The sequence below is a fragment of the Zeus faber genome, assembly GCF_960531495.2.
Source record: "Zeus faber genome assembly, chromosome: 6".
In the NCBI taxonomy this organism is placed as follows: Eukaryota; Metazoa; Chordata; class Actinopteri; order Zeiformes; family Zeidae; genus Zeus; species Zeus faber.
This window is the reverse complement of record NC_137201.1, coordinates 26,941,960-26,963,865: the sequence shown is the minus strand read 5'-3', so window position 1 is coordinate 26,963,865 and position 21,906 is coordinate 26,941,960. Positions and strand designations below refer to the sequence as shown.

Genomic DNA, 21,906 nt, shown 5'->3' with positions numbered 1-21,906 from the left:
AGCTGGCGTGTGCAGCGGAGGGCAGTCACCTGGCCACCCGGCTCTTGTCAGCCGTCCCATTAGTCTGCTTTCTTATTGGCCGGGGCGGAGGAGCCGACCGCAGCAAATTTACCCCCTCAATTTATGTCCAGGAGTTAGATGACAGACAAACCCGACGGGACATTCTTTCCAGGGCTCGTTTTTTTCATCATGTACGTGTTTTGGCAAAGTCTCGGGAGGCTTAAGATGTCCCGTCCGTCAAGCCTGATAGAGAAATACCAGGCTGAATTATGTCTTTTCTTTTTTTTTTTTTTTTTTTTTTTTTTTTGGTGATTCCATCTCTTAAGAGTGGACCAATAAAGTTGGGATGATGGGACTAACAGACGGAGCAGCAGAGTCGAAACATGTGAGGCTGATCTACTTTCCATGCAACATCAGAAAATGCGATTTGATTTACAAAAAAAAAAAAAAAAAAATTGTGTATCCAATTAGAGGGGAACATAATTCCCTTCACCGTTCAACATCTCTTAAATCCAAAAGATCCACTGTGTAATCAAATGATAACTCAGATGACCTCCTGCCTTGTTAAAAATAAAAAAAGGGCCCAAAATTCTACTAAATTATTATATTTATGTGATTCAGGGAAGAACGGAGCCCCTGGTCTCCTGCCGCATTGCATTGGCGTGTTGGCGTATTTAGATTCAGTTCTCAGGAACACCGTTTGACTCATATTTGTTTTACCAACAGCCAACACACAGACAGACTTTATCTTTCTCTGCATAGTTTGTTGAATCGAGGCCCTAATATAAATCCACAAAATTTACTGGATCGGCCCATCGCTCTAATTCACCATTCACGGTTTCAGCTACGATGATGAATGCATAAAGGGTCGAGGTAAAGTTTCACAGGATCATTAAAGCACTTATATTCTCTTTTTTTTTTTTTTTTTTTTTTTTCCCTGGACCGAAAATAGTATCTTAGTCTTGGCAACGCCGTTTGGTTCCAGTTCGGTCTGGAAGCCCTCGACGGAGGCAGATTGATTTGAACGGGCTCCGCTCGCTCTGCGGAGAGAATGAAAAACTGGAAAGCTCGCGGGGGCTTTGAACGCAAAACGAAAACAGTAAAACCCCCCCCCCCCCCCCAAAAAAAAAACCCTACCCGCCCTTTTCGACATTGATCATTCAGGTTTTTCTAAACTCACTGCAACTTCGCTTCAGTGCTTTAATGTTCAGATAAATTAAATAAATTGCCGTAGCACTTCACTCAAGCGCCGGCGTGTGCGCCCGCGCGGCGCGTTCAGATCTCGGGGGGCGCGGGCCCGGATCTTTCTCTCCTTCGTCGGTGGGGACGTTCCGCTTCTTTTGTTTTCCTGGAGCGGGCGCCTGGTTTGCGACCCTGTCGTCGCGGAAACAGGCATTCGTCAAACTATCTCGCGTAAACCGCACGCTTGTAAAGCTTGCGCAATCCTTCCGCAGGTAGATAACGGACGCTGTTGATGCTAATGTCAGCGGGAGGCATCGTGCGGAGCGCCCACACGGAAGGTAGAGAGAGAGAGAGAGAGAAGGAAAGAGAGAAAGAAAGAAAGAAAGAAAGAGAGAAAAGAGGCATGAAACATGAACGCCGCTGAATTTGACATTAACTCCACATCATGCTGCCGGTGAGTGATGCTGCATATGCAAAGGGCGATTAAGTATCTGTTCTTCAGGGAAGAGGGTTGTGTGTGTGTGTGTGGGCGGGGGGGCTGTATTAGGAACTGGTGTGTCAGGCAAACTCCAGTGGTGAGCTTTGAATGTTGATGGTGGGGAGCAGGTGTGGGAGAATGGACCAGAGAAAGAAGAGGTTATCCCGGCGACTCGGCGAGCGCCGAGAGGAGAATGCCGGCCCGCCTCGCTATTCTCCGAGCCGCTTCCAAGGTTATGTGGCGGCGGAAAGCAAGGGGCGGCTGTGGGGGTGGGTTTTATGGTGCAGAACACTCACACGCAGTCCCATGCACGCTCACACAAACACACAAGCGCGCGCGCGCACACACACACCCACACACACACACACACACACACACACACATACGCAGACACACACGCTCTCTGACACACACTCAAAAGGATGTATACGCTTTTGGCATTTGCATACGGATGGACCCACAATGTGTTCATAGAGGCAGGTAGAAGAGTGCACGCACGCACGCACACACGCACACACACACACACACACTGATTCTATATACAAACACATATATTCAATCTCACAGTTAAATGAACACTGAACACACTTCCAAACACATGTGTTTAATCTGGTTCTATCCACAAGTATCCCCCCTCCCAAAAAATGGGACAGTCGTAGGTGTCCACAGCGCGCACACGCGCACACGCACGCACGCACAGACACACCTCAACTCGCATTGCGGTCGAGAAACTTATAGGCATCTGCCAGCGTGCTTTGAGTGCTCATTCTCTCGGGCCGCAACCTTTCTTTTTCAGCGGAGAGGTTGCAATTTGGGTGTGCCGTTAAGCCGGAGATAAGTATAGACCTGCTAATATGCACTTAGGACCCAGGGAGAAATACTTGGGGCTAAATGTTTAATTTGTGTTTGTACAACACATGTCCAATTTGGGGACTAGTGTCTTGTTCAAAGAGCCCGACAGCAAATAATTAGGACTCTGGGGATCGGCCACAAGCTTTAAATGGCGGGGCGAGGGTTTTCCAGCGAAGGTGAATGACATCCTCTAAAATAAAACAACATGCAGAGTTATTTGGCTGTGCAGCGCAGGGATCAGATGCAGGATCAACCACTGAGCTCAGCAGACAGGATAATGACAAACAACACAGCCCTGGGTGCAATCAGTAACGTGCAATTGAAGTGGTTTACAATCGAATACAATTCAGTTCCTCTGAATTCCCAGTGGATGTTACACTCAGGTGATTACTGTCTGTTCACAGGAATTATTTTGGCAAATTGCGTAAAAAAAAAATAAAAAAAAGGTTTTTACATTGCCGATGTCGCACCAAATCCTGCGAAGCTCCCTCTGAGGAGCCCACCAACCTGGATTGATTCATTTAAGGTTACACAGGTCTGACAATGGAGCTCGGACCTTGACACTAAGAGCATCACAGCCTCCACCTTTCTCCACTCCCTTTAAGCCTCCCTCTCTCATGGAACTTCACCTTTTTCTGTTTAGTAGCCTCTGCTCCATTCAATTTGGAGGAGAAAAAAAAGGTCCTTTAAATGTTTCAGACAAATTAAATTCCATAGAAAATTAATCATTTGCGAGCCATACATGCGTATTTAAATAGATAGGCCTACAATTACAAATCAGGCCCATGTTTGGCCTTGGATTTCTAAAAAGGCACTCTACTTATTTCCCAGGGCTAACATTTGGGAAAAAACTGTCACGGGAAAATTTTATGAAATCATTGTTTAATATAATTTCCTCGTATTTTGTTCAGGTTTACAAGAGGTAGGCCTAAAGCTTGGTTGATGTGTGTGTGTGTGTGTGTGTGTGTGTGTGTGTGTGTGTGTGTGTGTGTGTGTGTGTGTGTGTGTGTGTGTGTGTGTGTGTGTGTGTGTGTGTGTGTGTGTGTGCGTGTGTGCGTGTGTGCGTGTGTGTGTGTGTGCATGGGTGTGTGTGTGTGTGTGTGTGTGTGTGTGGATGTGTGTGTGTGTGTGTATTTGTGTGTGTGTGTGTGTGTATGGGGGGGCTTGAAATGCAGGATGTGGCTTTTTAACCAATTATAAATATATTTTTAAATGCATTTTATCAGATGATTGTCATCATTGGCTTTAACAAGCACACATAAAACTGTATGTAAATTAAATCTTAGATGATTTAATATGAATGTTTAATATGAATTGCTTTAATTAGTAGTTAATAATAATTAATAATATATTTCAACAGCTAAATTACTATTTGGTTCTATTATATAAAATAAATATTTTTGAAAGACATCCCAAATATTTATGGAGATCACAGCAAGGAAATATGTCTGCGTGATTTATGTCATATTATATTATGTATCATTATATAAAAAAGAGACGCAGATCGGTGACTATACAATTAAAATAAATCCTCACTCAGACACAATTTAAAGAGGCACGGAGAGAGAGAGAGAGAGAGAGAGAGAGAGAGAGAGAGAGAGAGAGAGAGAGAGAGAGACAGACAGACAGACAAAGTGCTGAACTGGCAGCCTATATATAAGTCTGGCATTTGGACGCGCACGACACTCTAATGCCACTTTACCTTATGAGGGAAGGACAGGCCGCAGCACCTGCTGCAAACAAAATGCCACGCAGATCCACTTCTGCGCCCCCCTGCAGGGGTCCCGGCGTGGGATTGTTTTTCAGACACACAGGGGGTGTGTGAGGGGGTGTGTGAGGGAGTTCTCCAGAAAGTGCCCTAACAATTAAAGAACTCTTTTTTTTGGAGAGGTGATACTCCATTGTGCGCGCGCAAAAAAAAGACAAGTTTAAAAAAAATAAAAAAAATGAATTGTTTGATCAAATTCTTATGCTGAATAAATGATTCGTGGCTGTAATATTCCGTGACAGCATTATTGGAAAAATTATGCTGTAGTATTGCGCGTTTGCGCAGCGCCAAGAAGTGACCCCCGTCTTTTCCACTTTGGTGTGTTCTTCTTTTTTCTTTTTCTTTTTATACATTTCATCCACCGGCCTGTGCGTTCACCATATTCGTGGATAATACGTCGGAGAGTTTCCCCCGAAACCTTTTTTTTTAATTATTATCAGCTACAGTCCAGCGGCTTATCTGCGCTGCAGAGCTGGAAACACCCTGCAGACCCTCTATCAGCCTCTCCAGATCCGACTTGTCCTCCAGTACCCTGCCTTCCTTGTCAAATCATTATTGACATCACCTCAAATACACTCCGAAGCCCATACAGAGATTCTTGTGACTTATGGTTTAGAATTTCTTTTCTCGGGATTTTTTGTTTGTTTTGTTGTTTTTGTATTTTCTATTTCTGGAAATGTATATATACATTAATATATATATTCGTATTTTTCGATTAGGCTCGATATTAAAGATCGAGTGAAGACAATTTCCCATGTTTTTGAATAATGTAGACCTCACAGACGGGCGATTCAGGGATCCTCCCTGAGTTGTCGTCCTATTTATAAGAAAGTTAATCTATTTATAAGGAAAATTGTGAAGAACATTGTTTCCACTTTAAAATACATCGTTCGTCAGAACAGGGTTTTTTCTTTCAAAATTAACGACATAAATAACACCAACAAAAAAAACCCCAATAACAATAACTGATTCCGCTCATTTAGAGAGAAAGTCTGTTGAAACTCACAAACTTTAATTTCTCACTCAGTCTTGTTTTTCTCCGCATTGTCTCCTCGGTGGATCCGTTATAAGGTTGCAGTCTATTTTAATTTATGACTCACGCATTCTTGTAGGGTCTTTCTCGGTGACCCCCCCCTCCACCCCACCCCTCCACCCACCCGCTCCCCCACCCCCACCCACCCGTACCCTCTGACTGACGAGCGCCTTGTTTCCTAATCCGCGATTTCCAGTTTATTTTCGAAAACGCACGCACGTCAAATTCCCACCGCGCGTGTTGCGAACGTGCGCCTCCGAGGGGACGCGACGCGTGGCGGCGGACGCGTGACAGTGAGCGCTTAACAGCGACGCGGCCGGGGGAGGAAAAAACCCCAAACAAACCAACAAACAAACAAACAAAACAAAAAGGTTGTTTGTCCGGCCGCCGCCTTGACAGTCGATGACTCAAACAGTGATTCGGTTGAAGTCAGAGGTTTGCGCACCGCCGTGTTTGACTTTTCCTCAAAGTTTCGCCGAGCGCTGCGCTCCCCACGCTCCGTGCCGCTCTCACCCGCGATAAAAAAAAAACAAAACAAAACAAAACAAAACCCCAAAAAAAGAGTTGCGTCCTGTTGTTGTCGCGGACGGCTTGGTACGTACAGACCCATTTTAAGTAAAGAAAAAAAAACCACGTAAGAAAGAGAGAGAGAGGGAGAGAGAGAGAGAGAGAGAGAGAGAGAGCAACTCACGGGAGTCAATTACAACAACTGGATTGAGGGAAATAAAAAAAGAATCGCGTCGAAACGGGCGCAACGCTGCCTCCGAAGTAAATGGTCAATTTGGTCGCACCGTCACGTCGCTGCATTGACGGTTGATGTACATATTTACATCGGCTCAGCGGACATATTTGCTGCTGCTGACAAGAAAAAAACAACAACAACCAAACACACACAAACAAACAAAAATAAATAAACAAAAATTAATAAACACACAAACAAACAAACAAGCAAACAATGAAAAACAAATCAACAAAAACAAACAAACAAACAAACAAACAAACAAACAAACAAACGCGCGTCGGGAAAAGTTGAGACAAACGATGGAACAGCGATGACAAACGCAACGCTTACCTGCGTGCGCTCGGCTTCCACTTCCTTTCGCCGTTTGGTTTCGTTTGGTTTCTTTTCGTTTATTTTCTTTTCTTTTCTTTTCTTTTCTTTTCTATTGCTTTTTATTTTAGACGCGTAGCGCGCGGCTGGAGTCTCGGGGCTCGGGAAAAAACGGGACAAAGTCGGTTCAGCGGCGTTCAAATCCCGTGCGTAAAGTCACCATGGTCACGGTCGCGGCGCGGGGCGGGGCGGCGGCGGCGGCGACGGCGGCGGCGGAGTTGCGGGGGGTTCGAGGGGTGGGGGGCCGGCGGGGGGTCCGGAGCCTCGGCAACTTTGGGAACACTGCGGCGCGGCGCTCGTCGAAGTGCGTCCCGGCGGCTCCGCGCACTGTCCTGGAGGTCGGAGGGAGAGTGTGGAGGGCTGCGGGGCCACGGGAGACACACAGGCAGGATAACCCCTCCTCCTCCCCGTAGAACCAGAGGGGACGACAGAAGGAGAGCACCATCTCTCTCTCTCTCTCTCTCTCTCTCTCTCTCGCCCTCTCTCTCTCTCTCTCTCCCTCTCTTTCCTCTCCCTCTCTCATCTGAAATCAACATTTTGCTGATTTTGACATGTCTTTCAAAGTTTTAGCGCGGTGTCATATACAATGGCATGTGGGTCATTTATATCTGTGATGTTGTTGTTGTTGTTGTTGTTGTTGTTTTGGTTGTTTCTTGAGAAGGGAATAACAACACCATACCTAGAGGTGTGGCTTTGATAAGAGAGAAGCTGGGCTGTAATTACTGTAAACACCCCCGTCGGCCTTTAAGCATCTCTTAGAACCGAACCAAAAAGTAAAAGAGGAGGCAAGTCCTTGACTGCCATGAAGTACCGTTTGTGTTGGAAGAAACCAGTTGGGTTTTTTTTTTATTGTGGAAGCGTGAATAAATAGTTCATCGTTCCTTATTGATCAGGAGACCTGTGGGAAAATAGACATATGGTTCAGTAATGCTTTACATTTTTTCTTGGTCGCATTTTTTATTTATGACGTGTTTTAGTGAATAAATTCCTAAGGGTTTGACCTGGATTTTTTTAAGGATATAGTCTCAGGTTGATATAAACTTTCCAATTGCAATGTAATCAATTGCCCCTCATGACACTTCACCTCCTCAGGTGCCTCCTGTACCTCCGCGACGCGTCTCACGGGCAGTGGGAGCGCTCCTCACATTAGACCTGCTCTTGCGCCACCTTTTGGCCATTCCGAAAACTGTGATCTGTACTGTAATCCACTGTAATCTAGTCAAAAGTAACTGTAATTAAAAATATACAGCCCTATCAGAACATCATGCTTGTTTTTTGCGCGGAAATGGCAGAGGGTTTATTATGTTATGCCATTTGTTTGTTATAAATCTAATAGTAATTTGGTGATGAATTCAAAGTATGATGAATGGATGAATTGAAATTGGGGATTTATGTTACCCAAACCAGACCAACATTTTGGCCAACATTTGATTTTAGTCTTAATTTTTCTCTCGTCGTTTTCAATTAGACCAAATTCTTTATTTCATCACATAGCAGAGACGATTCTGATCATCCTACTGAAGCACAGTGGGCCGAAATCTTTTGCAAAATATATCTAATAATAATAATTATTACTATTATGACAATAATAAGAACTATAATCATAATCATAATAAGAGTCACAATGATAATAATTATAAACTTAAAAATAATAATATACTAATAATTATACAAAACAATAAAAAATAATCCAATTAACAACAATATTACACTTTGTTTTCATTTAGCTCTATATTCACTTGGAAACCATGATGATAATCAACGATTATTTTCTCTTAGAAAATGAAAAAAAAAAAAAAAAAAAAATAGAAACCATATAGCCAACACTCAACGCCAGCACATCCCCAAGGGTTTGATGGGTAAAAATAATTTCGATTTTCGATGGATGGTTGAAAACCGTAACTTTTTAACGAGGGGCCCGTGGAGAATCCACAGTCTCGGGTCGTGCGGGTGGGCGCGTCAGGTGCAATGACACAACCTACCAATAGAGGGCGCCGTAGGCCCGAACGGCAACCCCCCCCCCCTTCTCCCACCGGGGTGGAACGGAAGTGGGGGAGGCGGAAGCGGAAACGACGAGGCGGGCGGCTGTTGACAACCCCTCGGTAGCGGCGGTTATTGTGATGAGATTCTGAGTCGCGGCGCAGTCCTGTTCCCAGCGCTGACCGCACGATGAGCTCTCCGGAGGACAGACCCGGGGTTAAACGACCCGCATCTCCGACCGAAGTGGGTTCCCCGCGGACTGACGTGTTGCCGTCGCTCATGTCGCGGCGGTGTGTGTGTGGTGTGTTTGACGGCGAAACGTGCGTCGACGCCGGAGCCGCGGGTGTTTACGTTGCTGCGGGACACCTTTCGTGTCGCTGCTCTGTCTGCGTCTCTCTTACACACACACACACACACGTTCGTTATTTCACATTTTCTCTGTAAAATAACTTATTAATATGAGGTAACCCTATTCATCCCCGGCGGCAAATTCTGGAATCATATTAATAGCAATAATACATAATGCATGCTACGTATTAACATGAGAAGCATTACCAAATATGTGTGTGTCGAAGACATGGAGTTCGAGAGTTGAACCCTTCATTAAGATGAGACCTCACCTGACAACCAGTTTTTCCCTCTCATGCAATGGAATGAGAAAAAACGTTATAATAAATAATTCATTAAAAAAAAAAAAATGTATAACAAGAAACCGCTTCCACTGGTGTAGAAGGGAAAGAAGGTAGCTAGAATCCTCAAACTAATGAAAGCGTCTTAAAACCGAGAACGTATTTCCTTCTTATTTTAACCACAAGGACTCCATTGTTGAAACTAAACCTGCTAAAACCACTGCCTGGCGTGTTTCCTGATATGTTATATCACTACGTGATGAAAGGCAAAGGAGATATGACTCAAACAAAACAATTTTATATCTATGTTCGTGAAGCCATTGCTGCCACCCACCTGAGATCTCCAGGTAAAAAGGCGAATGAATAGATATCTGCACATGGATGTCCACCAATACCCAAAACTATGCCAAACGAGGATTTAGTTCAACGGAGCTGTGGAACCTGACTCAATTGAATGGCGACTATCAATTATTGCCGGGAGTCAGAGTATGCACAGGTGAACACGTTCATGGCCGTCCGGTTTCTGTGCCTTTTATGTGGCGTGTGAGTCCAAACAGTGTGCGCTTGTGTCCTGACAGGATGGTTCGACCCAGTGGGCAACAGCCGATCTGGGGAGCGACGAAAGGAAACAGAAGTTTCTACGGCTGATGGGCGCCGGCAAGGTCGGTTCGCCTTTATTCGCGGCGCTCGATACAATATACACGGCCCCAGTGTTCTGTCGACAGCTAAATAGAGAAAGTAATCCTGCTGCTTGATCTCGACCATGTCTGTTTCCTGCCAGAAAGAGCACACGGGACGCCTGGTGATTGGAGATCACAAATCGACGTCCCACATCCGCAGTGGTGAGCGTCTTAAAACACAACGTCAATATTCCTCTTCCAAGTCCGGTGCTCCAGGCCCCTACGCGGATGTTTTGTTTTTTTTTGGTGGAGGGCGGTAAAAAAACAGAACAAAAAAACACAGACCTATGCCAGAAGACTCTATTTACCACATTACCTCCTGTTACTCTTAATGTAGTTATTTTTTTAAGAGAAAAGACAGAAAGCGGTGAAAGAAAGAGGTAGGGTAGGAGTCATTTTAACCTATGTATGTCTTTCTCTTGCTGTAAATTGCTCTGTTAGAATTAGTGGGTAATTAGACCCTGTTACAAACATTACAAACGTTATCAGCTGGGAATGGCGAGACTTCTTGCGGATGTTCTCATAGTGACATCACATTGGTTGGTGATTTGTGATTTAACTCCTCATAGGGGCTGTTAGTCCTCTCCAACACCCCTCTTCCAAAATTGTACAGTTTCACAGCTGCTGCTCCCCACACTCCCCCGCTCTTCAGACCTATCCACAGGCCTCTGTGTTTCTACCGCTGCTGGTGTTTGATCTGCAGGGCGGGAGGACCAGAAGATCAACTGTGAGCTGGAGATGCAGTACCAGCAGGGGATGGACGGGAAGCTGTCTGGCCGCAACCGGAGGCACTGCGGCCTCGGCTTCAGCGAGGTGAGGACCTCGGCCCAAGCCGACGTGAGGGGTCGTGGGGATTGGGATTGTGTGGGGATTAGAAGATCTAGTCAAAGTAGCACATGGAGTTTGGATGGGAGACGTGAGGGAGCGTTGATTTGTTTCAGTTTGCTGAAATATCTCAGCCTATGTAGCCTGACAACATACTGCAGACACATTGTTTTATTTAATATTATGTTAAGAATTTAAAATTCTAGTCATGAGTTGGGGAAAAAAAAACAACCATGGAATTAAAAATGTTCAATGTCTCTCTCACTTGTCCCCCGGCAGGAGGAGGAGTTGCCCTCCCCGCCGGAAGAAAACCAGACACAAGCGGCCAAGCCAGAGCAGTGCGACGGTGCGACGGGGCCGACGGAACCGCAGAAGAAGCCCTCGCCCCCGGAGCCCGAGGAGCAGACCTCGGATCGGTCCGAGTCCAGCGGCGACAAAGAGAAACCCAGCTCCAAAACGGCCTTCGTCAAGTCTACGTAGAAGCGAGGCGCATGGCGGCGGAGTGGCGCCTTTCTTAACCTCACCAGATTTGTACATTTTGATGGATTCTTTTTTTTGTTTCTTAATTAGAAGTGTCTTCTCCTGTAGCCGATCGCGCCGTGTTTGGGGGTCTGAAAGAAGCTTTTCTACACGATGAATGCTCAGTGCTGAACAATGCGTACATGTACATTATTGGAAGTGTTGAGTTGGTGTTTCACCATATTTCGAAGGGATAACTGCCACGTTTTAAATGTGTTGAATATTTAGTTTTGTGTAGAACGACATTGTGTCGAAAACAAAGCGGATACGCACGATGGAGACAGGTGAAGTATGTGAGCTAGGTTGTGAATAAACGGCGATGCAACACATCTGGTGTGATGTACAATGAAGGGGGCGAGAAGGTGTGTTCCGTTTGCTGCTTCGTTCAAGGTGCCCACTTCTTGAGTGTGTCTGGTAAATGGATCCTGTCGCGGCTACGCAGTATTTCATACATTTATTGCTGCCACCGAAACCCAAATTATGTTCAGTTAAGGTCTTGGTTGTCCGTTGAAGGGAAATGCACAATAATATAAAACAACAGCAGGAGATACAAGAAGGTCCTGTAGCGCAGCACGAGGTCGCTTGACGACAAAACATCACCACCGACCTGTGATGCCAGAAGGAAGGTGGGATCTGGTTCCATCTAAATGAACACCCGATTCGAGACTTGAGACCAGGCCATGTCCAGTTTTGTTGATCACTGCCCCCTCATCCTCCTCATCTGCACGGTGTTATAGTGCAATAATTAACTGGTTCCTTAAAGTAATCAAAGCAGCAGTTGTCTTCAGAACATATAAAATTAACAACCCTGCAGCGTTCTTTGGCAGAGCAGGCGGTGCACGCAAACTAAGTCTGAAACTCTACTAACAGCCTGTGTACAAACCAGCATTCCAAAATTCAACACTTTTTAGTTAAACCTTTATTGACTGCGTTGTTATCTCAGTTATGCACAAAACATTTGATTCATTAAGGAAATTTTAAAATCATGGCTTGGCAGTGGTGTCAATCTTTAATAAATACACATTTAGTCCATGACTATCTATCTTTGTCAGAAAATATAACTTTTAGTGAGTTGTTTGTTACTAACTCGTAAAATTACACAATATATTGCAAAAAAGGCGATAGTGGCTTAAAGCTTTTCACTCGTGTCATAAGATACTATCACTTAATTTAAATCACGGAGGTGCAAAAAACAGGAAAACTTAAATGAGCGTCACCACTGCGACACTTGGTTTGCTTGCACCGATTCCAAAAACCAAATCTCTCCGTCGTGATCATTACTCGCCGAACCGTGATAAGGTTCTTTTCAAAGCCTCTTCCCTTCCACGCTTCCTGGCCATCGCCGCCGAGCGTTCTTCAGTGCTGGGCCGCAGCTTTTGCTGAAAAATAATGAGGAAAGAGGCATCAGTGCTCTAGCAGGGCTCCACCGAAAAGAGTTCAGTCAATCCCAACTCAGCTAAAAGTACGACGTCCCAAACCATAAACCTGGATGTGCTCTTATAGGTACAGTATATGAGCGCACACAGCAGCCGGTGTGTAATTGTAATCAAAAGCCGGCGCCACAATTTTGCAACTCCACCCGAAAGTGTCTTATTTTGTGTATCTGATGTTCAGTACCAACATGATCAAGTTTCATTTTTTTAATTGATGTGACCTCCTCCTTCCACTGATCACTTGTTTTATTTTATCCGCTTTATAACAACACATTTCCCCTAAACACTTTGGACAGTTCCAATCACCCCAGAACCCTCCGTCATAAGAAGTAGAGAGAGACAGAAAAGTCACTTTTAACTGAGAGGAAATGAAAAAGAGATGAACGCCAGGGGCAGCTGAGAGGACAGTGTGATGACGAACACAAGAGTTACAAATAGATTCCGTATTCTCTCTGATTTAGGGTTTAATATCGCATCAGTAGCACTAGTCACTGTTCCAGACTCTAGTGTCTGAAACAGATTTTTTTATTTTGGGTCTGAAGTCCTTCACTTAATCAAACGCCTTTTATGGATCAGAAGCCACACAGACACCAACCAGGCAACAGAGAGTACAAAGCACAAAAACACCACCCAAACCAGGCAACAAGGAACATGCACAGACATTTTGGGATTCAACTGAACCTCCAGAGAGCCCTGCCACTCCCGTCTAATCCTGTCCACGTTTGCTCATTTTGGTTCAACGTGGCAGGGTTGTGACACGATAGGGACTATACTAAAGCCGCTTAAAAACGTGTTCCGTTCCGCCCGCAATTTACTGGGCAAAAAAAACAAAAATAAGTTGACATGTTGACAAAACATGTTCCGACGGCGTCTGTGCATTTCCCTTGGCCGCCCGAAACGGCACGTAAGGCGTGGCGCCGGCGCTGGAGAACAGAAGGTACCTGCTCACGGTCTCAGCAGTCCCTCACTCTCTGCAACAACACATGATCAGACAGATTACAGAGCTACGCTTCCTGCTTCATGTGTCACACTCTCCACAGTACCAAACCCGAGTCAGTATATTACCACAGTATATTCATGGAGGAAATTGATTCCATTGAAATAAGCAAATTATTCCGCTGAGGAACGATCGTCCCTCACCGTCACAATTGTATTTAACTTTTTTTTATAAAATGCATTTTGCTTGTTTGATTTTTTCTTTTCATGCAATTTGGTATATTTTCTTTTATTAGCTTCTTCTTTCCCTGTTTTTAATTTGTTTTATTCTATTTATTAATTGTTTTACTTTGCTTTTGCTGTTTTGTTTGCTTTTATTGTTGCTATTTGATTGATTTATTTTAATGTAAAGCACCTTGAGCTGCATATTGTATATTAAAGGTGTAAAGGTTATTATTATTCTATGGTCCAACACATTATAGAGAATATTATAGACGTTCTATGGTATTTGCACTATAAATCTTACTGTAAAGTAATACTATATTTCATAGTGGGTAAGGCCACTATTTGAGATTTGAAGTGGTCCACAAAGCACATTCTGTCTGATATAACAACTTTAAATCCTTGTTATTATAGCTAAATATCCACGGAGCATCCGATCCAATCTGTGGTTGTAAGATATGGCACCTCAGTGCGTTATTGGAGTCACAGTATACAGGTACATCTTATAAAATAAGAATATCATGAAAAAGTTCAATATTTTTTGTCACTCATTTCAGAAAGTGAAACCCATATATATATTCATTACGCATAGAGTGAAATATTTCAAGCCTTTATTTCTTGAAATTTTGATGATTGTGGCTATAGATAATGAAAACCCAAAATTCAGTGTCGCCGAAAATTAGAATATTACATAAGATACATTTTAAAAAGGATATTTTAAACAGAAATGTCAGGCTTCTGAAAAGTATGTTCATTTCTATGCACTTAATACTCGGTTGGGCCTTTTGCATGAATTACCGCATCAATGCTGCGTGGCATGGTGGCGATCAGCCTGTGGCACTGCTCAGGTGTAATGGAAGCCCAGGTTGCTTTGATAGCAGCCTTCAGGTCATCTGCATTGTTGGGTCTGGTGTCTCTCATCTTCCTCTTGACAATACTCCATAGATTCTATGGGGTTCGGATCAGGCGGGTTTGCTGTCCAATCAAGCACAGTAACACCATGGTCATTGAACCAGCTTTTGGTACCTTTGGCAGTGTGGGCAGGTGCTAAGTCCTGCTGGAAAATGAAATCAGCATCTCCATAAAGCTTGTCAGCAGAAGGAAGCATGAAGTGCTCTAAAATGTCCTGGTAGATGGCTGTGTTGACTGTGGACTTCAGAAAACACAGTGGACCAACACCAGCAGATGACACGGCAGCCCAAATCATCACTGACTGTGGAAACCTCACACTGGACTTCAAGCAATGTGGATTCTGTGCCTCCCCACCTTTCCTCCAGACTCTGGGACCTTGATTTCCAAATGACATCCAAAACTGACTTTCATCTGAAAAGAGGACTTTGGACCACTGAGCAACAGTCCGGTTATTTTTCTCCAAAGCCAAGGTAAGACGCTTCTGACGTCGTCTCTGGTTCAGGAGTGGCTTGACACGAGGAATGCGACATTTGTAGCCCGTGCCTCGGATTCATCTGTGCGTAGTGGCTCTTGATGCGCCGACTCCACCCTCAGTCCACTCCTTGTGAAGCTCCCCCAAATTCTTGAATGGATTTTGCTTGACAATCCTCTCAAGGTTGCGGTTATCCCCTTTGCTGGTGCACCTTTTCCGACCACAGTTTTTCCTTCCACTCAACTTTCTATGAATATGCTTGGATACAGCGCTCTGTGAACAAGCAGCTTCTTTAGCAATGACCTTTTGTGGCTCAGCCTCCTTGTGGAGAGTGACAGTGTCACTCTTCGTGCAATGAATCTATATAATATATGGGTTTCACTTTCTGAAATGAATTTAACTTTTTCATGATATTCTAATTTTATGAGATGTACCTGTATATGATATTACCTTATATAAACAGTATATAAATATATATATATATATATATATATATATATATATATATAATATAACTGTGGTGTTGCAGGTTTGCGATCCTGGCGGTGTGTGTTTTGTGTGTGTTGGGACACCGACCTGCCACCATTTTGCTCTTGCGCGAGGCCTCGGAGGCGAGCGTGTGTGACACGCTCATGATCCTCTGCTGCTGCTGCAGCGCCGAGTCCAGCTCGCTGAAGTCCAGCGGCACACACACTCCTGACGGGGGCTGCAGGTTCTGAACACTGACACACACACACACACACACACACACACACACACACGCACACACACAAAGTGGGGAAAAAAAAGTCAACAGACACAAACACAACACGTGCACGCAGACAGGCATACATTAACACATACGTTCACAAATAGACAAGAGGTTAACCCCCCCACCAACAGGATCTTACAGATCATCAGAAAGTTTGACATTTCTAAGGTATTTTAGAAGCCTGATAACATGTTCACTTTACTTTACAGTGATAAAAATGCATTTTCTTAACCTATCCTGCATTTTATACATTTATACATTAAATAAATTTCCATGATCTCTACAAAGGATCTAGCTTCAGTAAGTGTTTGTGGCCCTCAGCTGGTCTTCCTGGGTCTGCTCACAACCTTTATCATAATTATGTAAAAAAATATAGTAAAACAAAATTCAAATGAATTCATAACAAAGCAGATTTAAAGAATAAATAACATAAGGGGGGCAAAAACCATCAGATAACAAATAAAGGAACAGCAACAAGTATAAGCAAAAACACATGTGTAAGCAAAGCAACTTCCCAGTAGCACTGCAATAAATACAATTTAAGCTTCTTTTTAAATTATTATAATAATTTTTTTTTTGTCTTCCCGATTTTTTTATTCAGAATATCTGTTTTTTGCCCCCTCCCCGTGGGTTTCCCTGGAGCCTGGTCTACCTGGATTTGGCCAAGAGGTTCTTGATGCGCTCGGCCCTGCGGGAACGCTCCTCCAGCTCCTCCAGACTCAGAGGCTCCTCCGGGTCCGACTCCACGTAGCGCTCTGGGATCGGAACCTTCCGGGGTTTGGAGAGCTGCACGGAGCGGAAGGTCAGAGGCGGAGATGCACCGGTCAGTTTGGCGACGCTAACCAAACAAAGCCGGCATACCAGGTAGAGATGTGTTCATGCGGCAATAAAAATAATCTGATTTCCCTCAGCTTTAGTGTGCAGCGACTTAAGAAGGAATCAACCCCAATGATCATGGCTTGAGATAAATTCAAACTTAAGTGACAGCGATGGCCGCAATACAAAGTTGGTAACGGGCTTCGTCCCACAGCAGGGGGCCTGGTCGTGGTTTTAAGAAAGGAGGGAATATTATTGACCCACCTGACAGTAAGTGTCCCCCTCCCTAAAGACGACAGCGTCTCTAAATACAGCCCTCTCTTCACCTGCACGGTGCACATTTTCGTGCCATTTCACATCAAAAATCTGAGGCCAGTTTCCCGGAGAACCTTCCTCATCCACTGAGAAACCACGGCCGTGCGTGCCAGCGGCTACCTCTCGGCTGATGTCCAGGTCGTAGTCCAGCGGTTCCAGATCAGTTTCCCTTACTGGTGTGGCCTTCGCCACTACCCACTCATGGGACCGATGCCTTCCCCGCTCCGGCGCCTGGGCGGGGCCCTCATCGCTCTGGCCTTCGGCCGCCAGACGCTCCTCCTGGAAGTCAAACACCTGGAAGCAGGATTGGAGAGCGGCAGGGGCCGGGGAAACCAAATTACACCCAGAAGCGTGTTTGGACCGTGCATTGGACTCAAAACTCAAATCAAAACTCAAATAAAACATTATGACTATAGACCACAGAGTATGGAGACCAATAAGTCTGTAATTAAGGTTATTTAACAAACTCTGTGGGATAATGTCCATAATAATACCAATATTATATTTCTGTCTGATTATTTTTTAGCCATCTGGTAAATTGTAAAATGGTGATTTCTGGTAAATCCAGCTATACTGTCTTGGTACCTTGAGGGGGAGAAAGACCAAAAATGAGTGACAGTAAATTAATATTTACTTCACAATGTTAACTCCGGAATATTTACAATGAGAAGTCAGTAGAGCAAATTGCAGATATGTGATATTTAGTAAAATTAACGCCAAAGCAACCCAGATTGTTATACATCTCTGGTGTGGGTGTGCGCGCGTGCGTGTGTGTGTGCAGTGTACTTTCAGTTATCATCCTGGAGCATCAAAGCCATGCATGCCATCCTTCCGGGGCGGTTCAGAGGCGCAGTGTGATCCGTCAGTATGTTCTCATGCATTAGAGGAGGCTGCAGACTCAAACCTTACTGAACAAACAAGACCCGGATCACACAGGGGGGAGAGAACGGGACAGCCATGCAACACACGATTCGTCAAACCCTTGCAGGAATTAGGAAAACACAGGCCGAGTAGATTTCAGAAATGCTCTTTATTGTCAAGTGCAAATCTCTACACAATAGAAAGAAACAGGAGCTAAGAGGAGTGTGCACCGCTTCTCCATTACACTGAATTAGAAGTTGATTAGCAGGCGAACTACCTACAGTTTCTGTATCGCTAACCCTCTGTCGAAGGAACTACCCAGAGCTGCTTTTTCTCCTTGTCACCGGTTTAATGTTATGTTATACGTCAAAAGGAACAACGTCGAAAGCGTCCCAGCTTAACACTTCAAGAGAAAAAACAAGGGACACGGTGGTTCCGGAGAGCCAGGACTGAGGGGGGCACACGTGCACCGACATATGCGCTTCGACCTGACCGTCCCGTGGAGCTCTTCCTTTGCATTTTTGGTGAATACACCACTGCACAGGTATCATCACATTCGATTCCACGCTTGTTAACTCCTTGTTTTTTTTTTGTGTTTGTTATCCGTACCTAACTTTCTGAAAGTATTGCTGCTCAGCCGGGTACGCCTCTCCCACACGTGCATTGTGTGTAAAACGGCATGTAGGCCATTTCAAAGTGCTCTGCTTTGACGATACTCTTCAACCTGTGGCACTAGTTACCAGCTAGTCAAATCATATAAAACATTTTAACATTCACGGTAACCTCGTCTTTAATGCAAGACAAGGCCCTGCTTGTGTGGATGTAAAAAAAAAGGTAAAAAAACTAAACAAAAAAAAACTAAACAAAAAAAAACTAAACGGCGTGAACATGTATTAATGATGTTAATGTGGAGTCTGGAAAATAAAAAATGTAAAAAAAAAAAGGTCTGGAAAGCCATAGAAGGCATGGCTGAAATGTAGAAATGACCATTAACAATATGGAATTATGCCATAGCAGAAATATATGAAATGTATATTTTGACTGTTTTCATTACTATTATTATTTTTATTATTAGTATTCATGTTTATAATAATAATAATAATAATAATTATTATTATTATTATTATTATTATTATTATTATTATTATTATTATTATCACCATCATCATCATCATTATTATTGTTATTTTTGTTATAAGAATTTGTGTTTATTATTATTGTTATTATTATTATTATTATTATTCTTTCGTTTTCCTGAAATAGCTTATTTTAAGATTGTTAGGATGCATAATTGAAATCAAGTGGCACAGTCAGCGATGTATCTCAAAATATCATTTTAAAAATTCTATCAATACGTTTCGCTGCTTCAACCCACAAAACAACACCAACACTTTGACAGGGATTTTAAGATATTTGGATTTCCTACTATTACTAGATCACTGCAAATACATCCAGCTTTCAAAACAGGCCGTAAGCTTGTTTGGGAACCAAAGTGCGTAGAAAGCGAGGAGGCGTGAAGCAGGAAAATAGTGTTTTTTGCGATTTTTGCCGAAATTCCCCCATTAGTTGGCAAAAGCTGCCGGTATCAACCCAAGAACGGCAAAACTTTACAGACACAAACTTTGAAAAACGAACAGCCCATCCCTCGCCCCTTTCGATTTCACGGTGCGGTTACAGCGGAAATGCAACCTGAACGCCGTCGATCATTCCGGTGTGATTTCCCCCCCGGTTGAGACGCATGCTGTAAAACACTGTGCGGGTTGTGAGGGGGGGGAAAAAAAAAAAAAAAAAAAAAGGCAGATCGAGGAGGAGGATCTATGACGCAGGCAAACGGGGTTAAGGGATCATCAGCAGAACAAGGCACTTGGATTCCTTCCGATAAAAGAAAGCAGAGAGCTGAGATGAGTCGCCCACTTCCTTCACGTCTTCAATTCAACCTGAAAAACGTCATCTTCACACACACCCAACACCCCCCTCCCCGTTTCCTTTAGATGATCTATATACTAAATCTCTAAAAAATAGAACTGTACAACTGTATACTGAAAATATCCCTGGTAAATAAATATATGTGTACATATACAAGGCGGATACATGTACATAAACGGGCTGCTCTGTCATATTTTCTGCTTTTAAAAACAATGAGAGGGCGAGGACGAGCGATGCCTTCCATCTCTAGGCTGCTCTAATGGATCTACATTCCGCGTTGCTTCAGTGAGGTCCCACGAGGGGGCAGTGCTAAAGGGCGTCGGCTACGACCCCCCAACCCTTAAAAAGCGGAAAAAAAAAAAAGGATGAGCAGCTCCGCCCCAGTCCGTCGCAGGAGCGCCCTCTGTCCCCGCCCACGATTCCAAAGCAGCCCCCGCGCCCGCATCCACCCAAGTGTTCTCTGCTCGTCCCCGCCTTCGGCGCGAGGCCGAGCAAGCTCACTAAGCTCACTAAGCTCACTAAGCCAAACCCCGTCCCGAGCTTGTTAGTGCTTCCGGCCGACACGTACAGCCACCCTGCACGGGAGGGAAAAGGGTGTTAGCGTGTTAGCATCCGGGCTAAGCTGTTATGTGGTCGGGGGCTGGAGTGTGGCATAGCAGCGGTGGTGGTAGTGGTGGTGGTGGGGGTCCCCGTGTCTGCTGCTGCTGCTGCTGCCGCTGCTGCGCGGGGTTTGGGAAAAACGTACGGTGACTGGGAGGTCGGGGGCGGTGGAGGAGGGCAGCCGGGAGGACGAGGAGGAGCGCCGGGCTGCGGCGGCGGAGGGCCCGGCGGCGGAGGGCCCGGCGGCGGAGCGCTCCCCCTGGCTGACGTTGCGCTGGCGCTCCCGGACCAGCGCCCTCTGGTGGCGCTTCATGCGCTCCAGCTGCTCCTCGGCGCTCATGCGGCCCCGCGGCGGGGAGGGCAGGAGCAGCTGGGCCTCCGTGGGGGAGGACAGACGCTCCAAGGCACTCTTGGGTCTTTCCTGAGGACGTAAGAGGGGGGAGGGCCGTGGATGGAGGCGGTTAAAATACAGTGTTTCTCCTCCTCTGACACACTCAGCGGCGTTCAACTCAAGTGACGTTTTTGAGCAAAACAAGGAAATCAGCTCGGCTTCAGTCCAGCTGCTCTGAAAGAATAGTTTTTAGTTTTCTTCTGGTCTTTTTCTCCCAAAGTGCTGACTCACCTTGGGGACAGGCCCTTCAGGTCCTCTCCTTAGGGTGACGTAAGAGGATATGGAGTTGGACTGATTCAGTCCGGATGAGGACCCTGACATAGCTGAAAAAAAAACAAGGGAGCGACAACAAAAGGTGATTTTTAAATAGCATAGTTTATACATCGTTGAGTGTCTATAGTTTTGGCTGGCCAGCATGTTCGCCAGAAGCTCTTTACAATGAAAGCCTCTCACATCACCACACGCCACACACTCACACAGAGCAGTTGGGGCCTTTAGGTAAATTGCTTCAGGACACTTTAACCTATTTCCATGAAAAGTTGGGGGATCGGACACAGCAAACTACCCAACGTGTTTACCGACCTTTAGGGATTATATATCACTCCCACAAGCTTTGAACTGTTCTTGTGCTCCGGCCGTAAACCTCCCAAAAGGATCGCTGAAGTGCTCACCTCTGCCGGAGAGCGACGGGTGGTCCGGTGCCGAGCCCGCGCCACTGCCCCCCATCCCGGGCAGTTCTGGTTCACTCAGGTACGAGCGCAATTCAACCTGCAACCAGCAGATGCCGACGTGGGCCTTAGAAGCGCCTGTGACGAGTCCTGTAAACCACGGCGTCTCCTCCCCCTCCGTGCTTTACCTTATAGTCTCCGTTGGGGATGTACTGCCCGCTCTCCCTGTCCCTCTTCCTCTCGTCCGACTGGCGCTTCAGCCCTCGCACCGACGTGTGCCGGATCACCGAGGCCTCCCGGGGGAGGGGGGGGACCGCCGGCGGAACGTCCTCGTAGTCGTAGAGCTGCGGCAGGGGGGGCCTAGGGGGGGCGCCGTCCTCGGCCTGCCGGCGTTCGCCGCGGGGAGAGGACGGCGCCGTGTGGGTTCACAGCAGAAACAAGCTTCTTAAATTTATCGTCCGTCGCCTGTGGCGCGTGGCCAGTTTGACCCTTTAACCTCTCAGCATGATGGCGGATAGAAATGTGCGTTTTTAAGTCTTTGAGAGG

General features: G+C 45.3%; 3 protein-coding genes across 5 annotated transcripts in view; 1 reads left to right on the top strand and 2 right to left on the bottom strand.

Annotated features, from left to right (window-relative positions):
- Window positions 1-6,654, bottom strand: part of LOC307231372 (transcription factor SOX-6-like) — a 103,440-nt gene extending 96,786 nt beyond the window's left edge. For all 3 annotated transcript variants that reach the window (XM_080002047.1, XM_080002049.1, XM_080002048.1), the window contains exon 1: window positions 6,386-6,654. The gene's annotated coding sequence lies outside the window, so the exon portion shown is untranslated. The remainder of the gene's footprint in view (window positions 1-6,385) is intronic.
- A 1,842-nt stretch (window positions 6,655-8,496) lies between these two features.
- cUnh11orf58 (chromosome Un C11orf58 homolog) lies at window positions 8,497-11,386 on the top strand. The gene is made up of 5 exons (XM_080002050.1): window positions 8,497-8,647; window positions 9,612-9,695; window positions 9,815-9,875; window positions 10,417-10,526; window positions 10,818-11,386. Exons 1-5 carry the CDS (start codon window positions 8,594-8,596, stop codon window positions 11,016-11,018), a joined length of 510 nt encoding a protein of 169 aa, XP_079858176.1. The 5' UTR covers window positions 8,497-8,593; the 3' UTR covers window positions 11,019-11,386.
- Window positions 11,387-12,001: 615 nt separating this feature from the next.
- Window positions 12,002-21,906, bottom strand: part of LOC307231370 (pleckstrin homology domain-containing family A member 7-like) — a gene marked incomplete at its 5' end in the record, with an annotated part of 129,966 nt that continues 120,061 nt past the window's right edge. The window contains 8 exons of the mRNA XM_080002040.1: window positions 12,002-12,436; window positions 15,609-15,754; window positions 16,436-16,569; window positions 17,035-17,208; window positions 20,447-20,722; window positions 20,924-21,015; window positions 21,364-21,460; window positions 21,549-21,743. Of these exons, the coding sequence (XP_079858166.1) occupies window positions 12,414-12,436; window positions 15,609-15,754; window positions 16,436-16,569; window positions 17,035-17,208; window positions 20,447-20,722; window positions 20,924-21,015; window positions 21,364-21,460; window positions 21,549-21,743 (1,137 nt within the window). The 3' untranslated portion in view covers window positions 12,002-12,413. The remainder of the gene's footprint in view (window positions 12,437-15,608; window positions 15,755-16,435; window positions 16,570-17,034; window positions 17,209-20,446; window positions 20,723-20,923; window positions 21,016-21,363; window positions 21,461-21,548; window positions 21,744-21,906) is intronic.